We start from the raw sequence: 14,920 nt of genomic DNA, 5'->3' as shown, positions 1-14,920 counted from the left end.
TTTAGTTCCATAACTGAATATTTACTCTAGGTCAAGTAACCTTGAATTAAGACTGATTAACAGTTCGTGAATCTGCAATGTCTCGTCAGAATAAATGTCGGGAAAAAAGCAGCCCCTAAGGCTACCACCCGAGAAGGATACTCCCACTGAAACCCTTGGCCAGTCGCCCTTCCAACCTACTTCTAAAACTCTTCCTAGAACCCTCCCAACTACGCGTCTTGCCTTAAGTGTGGGAAAACAGGCCACGCAATTAGTGAATGCCCTGAGTCAGACCCTTTCTGCAGAAATTGTAACCGTAAGGGACACATAGCCCTCCAAAAACAATCTTTCCCGGCTCACCAAAAGCGAGTCGTAATCCTTAGAACATCTGATAAAATGAACCTACCCTACTCAGTTGTAGCTGCAAGAATCCCTCGGCAACCCACACCCCATCGGCCCAGTAGAAGCCAAGCAACAGTTGCTGTAGGAGATGCAAATACAGTATCATTTTTTAAAGTGGCAAACAATGTTCATACTCAAGGTATTAGTCAGTCTCCCCATCCCTTACCTAAGTTTACTTCAACATCCTGCCCTCCGAAAGATTCATCCGAAAGTTGCCAAGAATGGCAAAGACTTGCAAGTTATCTCACAGTCAGTCACTTAATTGAGGTTCAGTCACTTAATTGAGGTAAGTAATGAACCCAAGGAAACCAAAAATATTCTCAAGAAGAAAGCTATCACTAAACTCCTAGGTGATGACATCTTACAAACAGCTATTGCTCAACTATATCCAATAAAAAAGTACATAGATTTCAAATCGAAGCTCTTTAAGCCTGTTGACTCAACCGCAAATCAACTCGATACCACTGCCCTAGTCAAAAGCATGAAATTTTAGAAAAAAAACGGCCAACTTTCCATCCCAGTCTAATATTACCACCAATGATATTTCGTCGACTGAAGAAGAATTTCAATATTCAAATCAAGAAAATGATTAAACGCAGACCGCAATGGATATTTAAATGTGTATTATGTAAGATTTTACGTTTCTCAAAAATCTATCACTGTGCAATACTGTTGTTTTTAACTATTATGATTACCATAATAATTTACCCACCAACCTCTTAGCTAGCCCCGTTAGACCCTTATCCAAAATTAACTGTGAATGTCTCGACACTTTTGATTTTGTGAAAAATGCGATACCTAAGCTAATGGAAGAGACCAAATTTAATGTAATATGCTTTAACTTCAGAAGCATACGAGATAAGTGGACTAATTTTAAAAATTTAATTTTAATTAACAGTTACTGCCCTTTCGACGTAATTTTAATAACGGAGACGTGGCTTTCAGAAATTGATGATACTAAGGAATTTTCCCTCCCTGGCTTTGAAGCTATTCATATTGAAAGACAATTAACCAAGTCCTCTGGTGGCATTTCTCTTTGCATTCGGTCAAGTCTAAAATTCACCAGGCTATTAGACTGTGAATCCTCATTCTCGCAACCTATGAATAATAGATGCATTTATTCAATAATTGTAGACATAAGTGTTGACGACAATTCTTTTATTTTTTCATTGTTTTATAAACCACCCTCATTTCCAACACCTTTCTTTTGTAATCTGTTTGATGACTTTTCTAGTTTTATTAATTTACCACAAAATAAGGCAATAGTTTTTGGGGACTTCAATGTGTAATTTACTGAATGTTAGCAATAATAATGATTGTGATACCTTCTTTGAAGCATTTACCTCAATTGGTCTTCTTTCCACAATACTTTTTCCTACTAGAGTTGATCCTATGAGGTCTACCGCTACTGTAATTGATAACATTTTCGTGTCTACTTCCCAGGGAAACCACCTGTCCTCCAAAGTAATACTCTCTGACCTGTCAGACCACTTTCCAATCTATTTCTCCCTACCCTCCCTACCAACTGTTAAACCCTCTAGAACTAAGACCCCTCCGGCTAATAAAATATATACTTCTGTAAGTAAAAGCCGGTTCATGGATCTGTCGGAATCCTTTGAGTGGCACAGGGTTTTGAATTTTCAGGATATTAATCCAGTCGAAAATGGTTTTACACAGGGACTGAGTGATCTTATCAGTTCATCTTTCCAGTCCGTAAATCAAACCGAAAAACTACCCATATACGCCCCTGGATGTCCAATAGCCTAAAAATCTTTTCATACCATAAAAATGACCTATACCAGTTAGCTTGCAAAACCAGTAGCGTTATTGACCTAATTAATTATAAAAATACAAAAACGTATATACCAAACTTGTTCGGGAAGCAAAAAAAAATTAATATTATTCAAAAATCTCTCACTGCAAAGGGAACTTGCAAAAAAATTTGGTCCACAATAAATTAAATTCTTTAAAAAAAAGGAATTCAAGATCTATACCTATTAACCTTAAGGACATCAGAGGCAGATTAATTGACCCAGTTTCAGTACTGGATGCTTTTAATAATTATTTCACCAATATTCCAAATGCTATCTCCTGTTCCCCCTCCGAGTCAGTACACCCTAACAAGAATCCCAGATCCATGTTTTTCTCTCAGACTGATAGTAAAGAGGTACTTCAAGTTATCAAATCTCTCTCTAATAGTAGTACACCTAACTTCTTTGGCCTAAGCAATAAGCTTCTTAGAACCATATCTTTCTGTGTTTATGAACACATTGTAAACATAGAAAACCTGTCTATGATTAATGGGGTCTTCCCAGAAATATTAAATAAGCAAATGTTATTCCGATTCATAAAAAAGGCGATCCGTCTGAGATAAGTAAGTATCGTCCAATCTCACTTCTTCGAGTTATATCTTAAGTGCTCGAGAGAATTATCTTCCGATGTCTTTCTCCCTACTTATTTGGGATTAGTCCTTCAAGTTCGTTGGTTTCTCCTCTTCAATATTGCTTTCTTTCCAAATTTTCAACTGCTCATGCACTAATCGACGCCGCACAGTTTATACGTAGATAATTTCGGAGACCACACTGCCTTTCCATGACGATAAATAAAAGTTCAAATAGGGATAAAATCCTTTTAATAGACAGTGATGATGATAACAGTGATAGAAATTCGCAAAAATAACAGATATTTCGGTCACATATACAGTGACCGTCATCAGTAGTAAAACTAAAATAAAACAATTTAAAATAAAAGTTTAAATATTATAAACTGTTAGTATATAAACTTTTATTTTAAATTGTTTTATTTTAGTTTTACTACTGATGACGGTCACTGTGTATGTGACCGAAATATCTGGTATTTTGTGAATTTCTATCACTGTTATCATCATCACTGTCTATTAAAAGGATTTTATCCCTATTTGAACTTTTATTTATCGACAGTTTACACGTTCCCAACTTGACCTTAAAAATATTGTATTGGGCTTATTTCTGGATTTTTCTAAGGCCTTTGACATGATTGATCACAGTGTTTTATTAAGTAAACTCAAGAACTTAGGTATTTGTGGAATTCCTTTCTCATGGTTCGGCTCTTATCTCTCTGGTAGAGTTCAGAGTGTGAGTCTGGGCGACGTGACTTCGCATCCCCTACTTGTTCGGAGGGGCGTCCCGCAGGGCTCTGTTCTTGGTCCAATACTTTTCTCCTTTATATTAATGATTTGGTTACGGACCTGGGTCCATCAGTGCCCCCAGTACTTTTTGCTGGCCATAGAGTACAGGAGTGGTGTCTCGTTAACTGCATGATCATTAACAGCAAGGAAAGTCAAGTTGTATTATTTCGAACCCCTTACAAAAAAAATTGAGCTCAGCAAGCACTTGGCCTCGAGGATTTCACCAATCTCCTCCTACCGGTCGAAGTTACCACGTTTCCTCGTGACTACATTGGTTTATCTATATCATTTGAAATGGATGTTTTCCACGTCAGAGTTATTATCATGCAACAGATAATTGTGATTAGTCATGTAAATAATTTTCTTCCTCCCGATATGCTTGTTACCCTTTATTACTCATTTATCTGCTCATAAGTTTCATACTGCGGATCTGTTTGGGGCAACACTTATCCTTCAGTTACCAATAAATTAAAATATGCCCAAAATCGTGCCATCAAAGCAGTTTTTCGGCTGCCCCGACTATATCCCACCCAGGACTTGTACTCTGATTTTGGTATTATTCCTTTTGAACAAATCATTAAAAAATTAAATCCATCCCTTGCATACTCCGCTTACCATAAAAATCTTCCTCCCCAATTATTATCTTATTTTAATTGTAATAATTCTGAAGGCCTCTGTCTCCGTTCATCCAACCGTTCCTTTATTGTCCCCAAGCGTGTCTCTAGTTCCGCCCAGCGATCCCCCATTTATAAATCTATACTTCAATAGAGTATAATACCCTCCAGTGTCAAGCTATCCACAAGTTTTCGCACGCTTTATAACAATCTTACTAAAGTTTGATATTATAATTCTCTAAATTTTTAATCAATTTTTCTTTAATTTACCCGTGTTTTCTCTTTCTGTTTTCTTTTTTTCTTTTTTTTTCTCTCTTCTTCATTTTCAATTTTTTGTTGTTATGGTCCTCAACAAGTTCGCTTCCAGGATCCTTATTATTATTGGTGTTATGTTTCATTTTTATTTGAATAAATTGATTGATTGATCGAAAGGTACTTTTAAGCACCCAGGTCAAAAGGCCAAGTGTCTGTGATTTAAAAATCAATGTTGTATTTTGAAGTTCAATGTAAGACTTGAACTCTTCACTTGCTTCTGATGCGAGTTTGCGACTGAGCAGCACAAAAAGGAAATTCTTGAACTGGAAATAAATATTTTATTTTTATAGCTTTATATAAAAATATTGCTTTTATATTTTATAACTTTATTATAGCTTTAAATATTCCAGCTTTTGTATGCTAAAACTAGCACCAAAGCCTTTTAGATTAAAGGAATGAAATGAAAAGAAACAGCATGTATTCTTTTCTGAGGGTCGGAGAAAATGTTTTGTCCTTTTCTCCCCCCCCCCCTCCTACACACAGGTATTATTGAAAGTTTTCTGGTTCCCTCCTCCCAAAAAATTGTGAAGCTTCAACTTGATCTCCCAGCCGTGAGACAAAAATAGTTGACTTATCAATGATAAGTCTACTATTTAGGGGTTTAGGAGGTTTGAGCCCCTCCCCCTGAAAAAAATCCTTGATACGTTCTTGCTTATCATAACTATAACTTTGGAAATTCTCACTTAAAAAAGAGAAATGATCCTCTCCTCTAGTCTTCAATCAAATTCTTTATTAACCTACATGCGTAAAAAAGCCCAATATCGATTTTATTCTTTACCAATGCAACTTCTGCAAAAAAATGAATTTATTCTCAATAATACACCCTACAACCAGGCTCGAACTCATGGCCTCAGCATAGGGAGATTAATCATCACGATTTGAGACCAGTCGTGCTTGATATCTAGATTTACGCCAATCTTCAATGAATATACGGAAATAAACAGTTTTTTTTAGCGTTACCGACATCATCAACTATATTTAGTAGATTTACGGTACGACTAGTTACTTAATGATCTTAAGTAGTCTTGACAATTAAATAATTATCAGCTATTATGTTTTCAGCTGAGTTCGCTAACTTTTATCGCTTACGTTTTGAAGTCATTTTTGAGTTAATCTTACATTGCATAGCCTTGAATTATGCTAAATCGCCAACTTTTAGTTGGCCTGAAGTCTCTAATGTTCTTTGAGCTTTATTGTCAACATTACTTCTAACCCAACCCGAACAGTTAAAACGGCTCTGGGATTTTCATATTTCTTTACAATCCGATTGAAGGACATCTCATTTTCTGAGAATGGTGGGCTATTACGCATGTATCTGAGTAACTAACCACAGAGCGTTTCAGGGGGCAACGGGGTCAGTCGCTGAAACTACGAGATTTTCGTGTAATTCAACTGTAATTATCACAAAAAAATACAAAGTTCTCTAAACTGCTAATAACACCCTAAAGAAGGATGCAAAAAGTAAAAAAAAACAGTTGTAATAGCGCAGATACATATACTTAACTATTTAACTAATTATTATCTAACGACAAAAAAAAAATAAAGGTAGCGTACAAATAATAAAAGAAAACACATTTTTCATTAAATCACTCTAAAAATGAAAAACTGTAAACCTTTACCTACCAGTTACGTTGCTGAAATGAACTCTGGAATAAGGTTCTTGTCCCAGGACCTGACGATTTTAGGAAAGCTGGCCCTGGCTCCACTTCTTTGTGGAATGATGAAATTGTCAATATGGCAAGTTGTTAAATATGCATTGACCATTATATTAGTAAAATAAATGTGAACAAACTCATGATTTAAACAATTTGAATGTTAATCAGCAAAAATTCCTGGCTGGTAATTACAAACCTATTCTACATTCAGAACTTGTAATTTATTGAAGCAAGCTGAAGTGTCAGTAAAACCTTATGCGTGTCCTCCAATAGGATGCATTGCTTTGTTCTGGAGAAACTGAACTTGTGAACATATGAAATAAATATATGTTAAAATTAGAATAAATTGACCTCCTCTTAAATCAACCTCTCCTGCATACAAAGTTGTCATAGATAATTTTATTTTAAAAGGTTTAGACTCGTGCGAATAGGAGTTTGTTTTTTAATTGTATTAGTATTTTTTTTTTCTTTTTTTTGGGCATTATCAGATTTGAAATACACATAGATAAATAAAAGTGTAATGTAGAAGCAAAAGAGCTATTGGTTGTAAAAAATTTATTGAAGTATCGTATCGGACCAAGGATATGAACAACGTTTGTGGCATCATCAACAGTGGCGTTTCCATGATTGTCATCAATGTAAAAACTCAAGTAACTGATTTTCTAAACTTGCGTAAGGGGGTTTTCGTGACAGTCCATGTCTTTACAGCAAAAAAGTGCCAGTCGCGAAAAATCGATTGTAAGCAAAGATGACCTAATTTCATTCATTTCTTGAAATAATTTAGGATAACGTGAAGAAAAAAGTCAAATTTTAAATTTTCTTAAAGTCATAAACGTACAAATTTGAATTTAACATTAAAAACCACTAGCCAGAAACACTTTCCGCTAGCGATCTGGATTCAGTTTCTAAGTCTAGCCCATTCTCAGGAAAAAGCGGTCTAGCAGCGTTCTGCTTGCCGTAAATGCTATCTGCTTGAAAATAATTCTTGGAAAGCTAAAGCCAGCTTTGCTTTACAGGTTGCGAAAAAAGGCCTTCATTCTCACACATAATTTTGCCGTTAATATCATGCCCACCTAGTCTCAAATACGCAACAAAAATAGCATTAGCTAAATTTAAAGATCATAAGCTCAAGCTAGTGGAAATAAAGAAAATTCTTTTAAAAAAATTCTTTTATTTTGCGCTTGATTCCTCCATCAAGGGGTGTGCGCAGGAATTTGCTACGTGGGTCAATCCTTAAAATAGCAGATAAAGGACTCATTATATCAAATACCGTCTACAAAGCTAAAAGTACACGTATCGAGAAATTGAGACTCACCTTATATTGGAAATCGCAATCTAAAAGCAGAGCTAAAAGGCTAGGCACACGTAGCTGATTTCGGGAACCGATTTCACCATCAGTGGACAAACGATAGCGGTAAGAAAAATTTTCAAAACAACAAATCATGGACACGAATAGTCAACTGAAGTTTATTAATAGTTGCTTGATTGATCTCAGCTCAGTAGTGGGGTCTTTCACCACAGATACCTCTGGCTGACTATTTATTTGTATCCCTATTTTTTGTCATGATCATGATGAAAACACGTATCGAGAAATTGTGGACGCATGACTTCGTCCGATTCTTTTTCGCGTGAAAAGTAGCCTTATGTCTTTCTAAAAAGAAAATAAAGAATCATCTCTTATAAAAAAAATTGAGTCTCAAAAGGGCGCATTCTATGTCAAGTGGTTATAATAATGATTAGAGGAGCGTTTTGGCGTTTTTCTGCGTTTAATTATCATTAATTACGATCTCGACATGGAGCGTTCTATTTAAGCGTGATACTTGAAAATTCACAGCATTGGTAACAATATGCTAATCTGAGAAGTTTAATACAAGGACTTTTTCAGTCAAAAAATTAATCAGGCTTACCAATCATGAATTTTGAAGTTGATTCTGCTCTGGAAGAATCGATGAGAACCTACACTCTTACACATGAATTTTAAGATTCTCAAACGTATTATACAAATAATTATATTATGTTCCGTCCATTTTTACTTCTACTCCACACTAGAATCAGAAATAATGAACCATTTTCACAGTTTATATAATTAGCAGTATGATCTTTCCCTATCTCGCCCATTATAAAAACCCGGACCAAGGTGCGAGTGCTCTAGAGAACGTATAAACATAAGCGGCATTAGATCTTTTCACGGGTAGACAAAGAATAATCACCTACGGAACTAGTACTGACAAACCACTTGGCCGGCTCACCAATAAGTGCACAAATAAGTGGGAGGAGCTTTTTGTTCGCACCGAGAATGTAGAGCCAGAAATCATCTGCGGTAAACTTACTGGATAATTATATAAACTGTGACCATTTTATAGGGATGGAACAGAAATGCTTAAATTAGTGGGTCCTAATTTCTTAGAGTTTGGCGACACGGTGCTGATACCCGTAAAAAAATTAACCATCATTAAAGTTGTTGAAGGTTCGCAATGTGGAAAGCATAGATTTATAATTTTTACGATGATAAATTTTAGATTTATAATACGTCTATGGTAGAAATGCTCCTAAAGCCATTTATTGTAATTATAGGTGGTACATTTTGGCGTAGGATTTAAAAACCTAAACTATGGATTTGCATGCGGAAAAGAAAGAAAATATATCTTCAAATGATGAATCGGTAGTTTTTCATATTAAAAGAACAATTACATCTATCATAAGTACTTGGAATTTTAGCTAAGGGGCTTAAATAATCTTTCGAAGCCTAGACCCTGAACTAGGCTAGGCTATGCCATGGGAAAGTTAAGGGAAACTTCTAACTCTGAGGGGTAAATAGGCCTATGTACAATGTTTCATAATTGAGGTAAAGAACTCACTATTTAATGCCTTTTTGTGCTCTCTTCAAATATAAATAATCATTTCACTTATAAAGCCAATTCAAAACCATTTAATGGGCCCTAAAGTTACACCTGATTTCTTATTTCTGACACAAGGAGTGAGTTAAGAAAAGTGCTTAAAACATACCAAATAGGTGAAATATAATAGTTAAAGTTATACCAAATCATATTATTGAGTTAGGAATAAAGTGAATACACCATTTGATGCCCTTTTTTTATGCTGATTACAAATATATTAGCCTAATAATCATTTCTATTGGAAATGAATTTCAGCCCCCCCCCCTATATATGCCAATTCAGGGTTAGGTTGTAGAAATATATAACCTGAATTGGCATATATAGGGGGGGGGCTGAAATTCATTTCTGATAGAAATAATTACTATATTTGTAATCAGCATAAAAAAAGGCAGTAAAGTTCTACCAAATCAGGTAAAATTCTACTTTAGTTACTTTTGGCTATCTTGGAAAGGGGTTGGGTTAGGAAAATGAAACTTTCAGGGATGGCTCTACATGCTAAGGTATGTCACGGGAAGGTACTTTGAAGTACCTACCTCCACTCCTCCCCCCCTCTATATAATGGTAAATTACTGCACATTACTAGTTGTTTTAGCTCACATTTCATCCTATATTACTATCATAATTATAAATCACTGCTTACCTTACACAACTTCAGCTTTTAACCTTGTTCATTAAAATATATTCCAAAATCCTATTTTCCTTTAACATTCATCTCTTTAAACTTATTTACTATAGCCTATACCTGATCTGCTTATGAAACCCGTTTTTGATGACAGAACTTTGTCATCATAACCACTTTAAGGGTATAATGCAAATGCAATGGGGTAGAAGAGTGTGTTGATAAGCAAACAATTTAAACTATTAGTTAGGGAAAGGATTTGACAAGAGATAAGACCAGTAAAAAAATCCAAATTGTTTTTAGAGGACAAATTATGTTATGAGAAGATGTTTTTATTTTTATTGGTCCATGCGCTCATAAAGTTTCTGTTGAGTTTATTGAAACACTAGCATGGACTTTGTGTAGTTACGGACTCTCCATAAAACGTTTAAAAGTGCAAAGATGCACCCTAGCCAGGGAAGTTGTGCTTGAGGTGGATTTCTAAGGGGAGACTTGTCCTTTGGGAGGAAATTTCAGATGAGTGAAGATCCTGGGGGAAATGTTACACTGGGGGGTATTGACGGAATACTATATGAAATTTTTTTTAATTGTTTTAAATTCTCTTTGCCAATATTTTTATATGGAAATGTTATGGGGGCTTTTTCCTGTGCGTTTTGTTTTCTGGGAAATAATTTCCACAGAAGGGGGCATTTCTGGAGTGGCCAAGAAACCGATATATAGATTAAAGTCTTATTCCAGCAAAAAAATGCTAAGGAGAATTTTTCAGGGTGAGTTGTCCACAAGCAATTTTACAGAGAGGGGAGATTCTCCCCTGACGGGGGGAGGTGCACTTTACGTTGGATGAAATTTCCACAGAGGAGTTCCGTGAGGGGGAGGGGTATATTTCATAGAGGGTGAGCCGGATTTAGTAGCATTATTTAAAAAACAAACAGAAATTATGCCATATATGAAGGATTGCCCCTCGTCAATACCTTATTCTTTATGCTAAAGTTTGACTGTTTACTAAAATTGAAAAAAAAGGGCTTTTTAATTAGAATAGGAAGCTTTTTTAAAAGTGCTAACAGATTTAGCGCAAAGAGCAAGGTATTGAGGAAGGGCAACCCTTCATATCCGGAATAAATCTGCCAAAACTAATATGCCAATTGTGTTTTAATATTTAATGCACTGTGATCCAAAATCAAACCAGCATTAGTTGAAAAATATTCAGAAATTAAATGAAAAACAAGTTTTATTAACTGAAAGTAAGGAGCAACGTTAAAACTTAAAATGAACAATAATTATTCTGTATATGAAAGGGGCTTTCCTCTCCTCAATCCCTAGCTCTTTACGCTCAAGTAAAGTAAAGATAAAGGCGTGGAGGAGGGGACAGTCCCTTTCACACACGGTATAATTGCTGTTTGTTTTAAGTTTTAATGTTGCTCCTTACTTTCAGTTAAAAAAAACTTTTTTTTATTACTTAATCTCATAAAGACAATACTTTTGTCAGCATATGAAGAACCGTGTATATTGCAATTATATCTGTCTGGTTTATATGCAAAGTAACACAAGAGGCGAAAATTAACGTACAAGAGAGTAGTGAAGAATTATGGTATACAAAGTAATATTTGGCAGGGATAGTCACTAGTGATAAATCACTAGGGGTGGTAACATGATTAGATGATTTTCGGGGATTTAGGGAACCAAATTTTTTTGGGGGTGGAAAAGAGATCTGGGGAAGTCCCCAAAAATTTGGGAATAGTGAAAGTCCTGCTTGATTTCTAATCAGGAAAATCGAAATGCTTAAACCACACGAGAAAAGAAAAGCTTCGACGTTCCGGTTGACACAATAATAAATTACCGCAAAATTAATTCAAAGTCAACCAAACACCACCGCCTCTTCCGGCGGCATGCCAGCGATGTTGTGACTCTTAAGTGGCGGTCAACTGAGCCTCTCGTTGGCGGCTTTTGGTTGATGTGCTGGCATGGCGCTAGGGTCTAGGTAAGACACAGAGCGCTACAAACATCAGAATCGACTTAAGAGGAAAAGTTATGTCATGGGAAGATGTGTTTGAAATCCTCCTTTGCCCCAAACTCAAAATTTTCTAAAATTTTACTTTAGAAGCTTTTTTAAATATTTCTATATTTCAAATCCTTTCCCTAACTAATAGTTTAAATGGCTTGCACTATTCCCAAATTTTCGGGGATTTCCCCAGAAATCTATGTGCTCTTCATATGCTGACAAAAGTATTGTCTTGGTGAGATTAAGTAATAAAAACAAGTTTTTTTTAACTGAAAGTAAGGAGCAACATTAAAACTTACAACAAACAGCAATTATACCGTATATGAAAGGGACTGTCCCCTCCTCCACGCCTTGCTCTTTACGTTACTTTAGCGTAAAGAGCTAGGGGTTGAGGAGAGGAAAGCCCCTTTCATATACAGAATAATTATTGTTCATTTTAAGTTTTAACATCGCTCCTTACTTTCAGTTAATAAAACTTGTTTTTTATTTAATTTCTGAAAGTTTTTCAACTAATGCTGGTTTGATTTTGGATCAAAGTGCATTAAAAATTAAAAAACAATTGGCATATTAGTTTTGGCAGATCTATTCCAGATATGAAGAATCGCCCCTCCTCAATACCTTACACTAAAGCTGCTAGCACTTTTAAAATAGCTTCCTATTCTAATTAAAAAGCCCTTTTTTTTAAATTTTAGTAAACAGTCTAACTTTAGCATAAAGAATAAGGTATTGAGGAGGGGCAATCTTTCATATATGGCATAATTTCTGTTTGTTTTTTGAATAATGCTGCTAAATCTGGCTCATTCTCTATGAAGTATACCCCTCCCCGTCCCAGAAAACTCCTCCGTGGAAATTTCCTCCAACGTCACGTGGACCTTCCCCCTATCAAATTCCCTCCAGACAATTCTTTCCTCGCTAAGACTCCTTTCGCTCTGCAAAAGTTCTTGTTAACTCAATTCCCCCTGAAAAATTCTCCTTAGCATTATGTCGTTGGGATTAGACTTTAATCTATATATAGGTTTCTTAGCCACTCCAGAAATGTCCCCTTCCGTGGAAATTATTTCCCAGAAAACAAAACGCACAGGAAAAAGCCCCTGGAACATCTCCAAATAAAAAATTTGGCAAAGAGAATGTAAAACAATTAAAAAGAATTTCATATAGCAATTCCGTCAATACCCCCCAGTCTAACATTTTCCCCAGAATATTCACTCATCTGAAATTCCTCTCCCAAAGGAAAATTCTCCCCTTAGAAATACACCCCAAGCACAACTTCCCTGGCTAGGGTGTATCTTTGCACTTTTAAACGTTTGATGGAGAGTCCGTAACTACACAAAGTCCATGCTAGTGTTTCAATAAACTCAACAGAAACCTTATGAGCGCATGGACCAATAAAAATAAAAACATCTTCTCATAATATAATTTGTCCTCTAAAAACAATTAGGATTTTTTTACTGGTCTTATCTCTTGTCAAATCCTTTCCCTAACTAATAGTTTAAATGGCTTGCTTATCAACGCACTCTTCTACCCCATTGCATTTGTATTATACCCTTAAAGCGGTTATGATAACGTGGAAATTATTTCCCAGAAAACAAAACGCACAGGAAAAAGCCCCGGGAACATCTCCAAATAAAACATTTGGCAAAGAAAATGTAAAACAATTAAAAAGAATGTCATGTAGTATTCCATCAATACTCCCCAGTGGAACATTTCCCCGCGAATATTCACTCATTTGAAATTTCCCTCCAAAAGGAAAATTCTCCCCGTCGAAATCCACCCCAAGCACTACTGCCCCCCTGGCTAAGGTGCATCTTTGCACTTTTAAACGTTTTATGGAGAGTCTGTAACTACACAAAGTCCATGCTAGTGTTTCAATAAACTCAACAGAAACTTTATGAGCGCATGGACCGATAAAAATAAAAGCATCTTCTCATAACATAATTTGTCCTGTAAAAACAATTTGGATTTTTTTACTGGTCTTATCTCTTGTCAAATCCTTTCCCTAACTAATAGTTTAAATGGTTTGCTTATCAACGCACTCCTCTACCCCATTACATTTGCATTATACCCTTAAAGCGGTTATGATAACAAAGTAATGACATCACAAACGGGTTTCATAAGCAGGTCAGCTATATAGTAAATAAGTTTAAAGAGATGACTATTAAAGAAAATAAGATTTATGAAGACAACTCAGTAAACATTTTTAAAAGTTGAAGTTATACAAGATAAGCAATGATTGAAAATTATGGTAATAGCATAAGATGAAACGTGACCTAAAACAACAAGTAATGCTTAATAATTTACCAGTAAAGAGAGGGGGGGAGGAGTGGAGGTAGTTACTTCAAAGTACCTTCCTGTGACATACCTTAGCATGTAGAGCCATCCCTGAAAGTTTCATTTTCCTAACCCAACCCCTTTCCAATATAGCCAAAAGTAACTAAAGTAGAATTTTACCTCAAATCATATTATTGAGCTAGTAATCAAGTGAATACACCCTTCAAAGCTTTTTTTTATGCTGATAGCGAATATAATAAGAATTTCTATCGGAAATGAATTACAGCCCCCCCCCCCTATATATACCTAACCCAACCCAGAATTAGTATATTTAGGGGGGGGGCTGAAATTCATTTCTGATAGAAATGATTATTATATTTGCAATCAGCATAAAAAAAGGCATCAAATGGTGTATTCACTTTATTCCTAACTCAATAATATGATTTTATAGAACTTTACCAAAAAGGCATCAAGTGGTATATTCACTTTATGCATAAGTCAATAATTTGATTTGGTAGAACTTTACCATATAATAATCATATTTGCAAATATAATAATCATATTTTTCAGAAATGAATTTTAGCCCCACCCCTATACATACCAATTCAGGGTATATATTTGCACATTAGGGGTGTGGGGGGGGGGGAAAGTTTAAACTTACCTTTCATTTACATCAGAAATGAAATAATCCCCCCCCCCTAATGTGCAAATATATACCCTGAATAGGTATATATAGGGGTGGGGGCTAAAATTCATTTCCAACAAAAAAGATTATTATATTCACAAAGAGCATAAAAAAGGCATTAAGTAGTATATTCACATTAGTTGTAACTCAATAATATGATTTGGTAAATATTTACCAAATTCTCTCCAAGTCTTATATTCTACAGGCATTGATAAAAACAATAAAACTTAGGTTAGCCTAATCATTAGATATAAAATAAATCTTTTATAATTACTATTTTGAATGATTTTTGGTGATGCTTTGCTTTCTTTGTGAACAGGT

At 35.3% G+C, this 14,920-nt stretch overlaps 1 protein-coding gene across 1 annotated transcript in view; it reads left to right on the top strand.

Annotated features, from left to right (window-relative positions):
• Positions 1-8,729: 8,729 nt before the first annotated feature.
• LOC148946364 (tRNA wybutosine-synthesizing protein 4-like) overlaps positions 8,730-14,920 on the top strand; it is a 107,658-nt gene continuing 101,467 nt past the window's right edge. Inside the window, exon 1 of the mRNA XM_089097677.1 lies at positions 8,730-8,793. Coding sequence (XP_088953803.1) covers positions 8,743-8,793 — 51 coding nt within the window. The 5' untranslated portion in view covers positions 8,730-8,742. The remainder of the gene's footprint in view (positions 8,794-14,920) is intronic.

Source organism: Artemia sp. Qi Xiang Cuo, chromosome 12 (genome assembly GCF_049724085.1).
Source record: "Artemia sp. Qi Xiang Cuo chromosome 12, ASM4972408v1, whole genome shotgun sequence".
Lineage (NCBI taxonomy): Eukaryota > Metazoa > Arthropoda > Branchiopoda > Anostraca > Artemiidae > Artemia > Artemia sp. Qi Xiang Cuo.
This window is presented reverse-complemented; position numbering and strand designations above follow the sequence as displayed.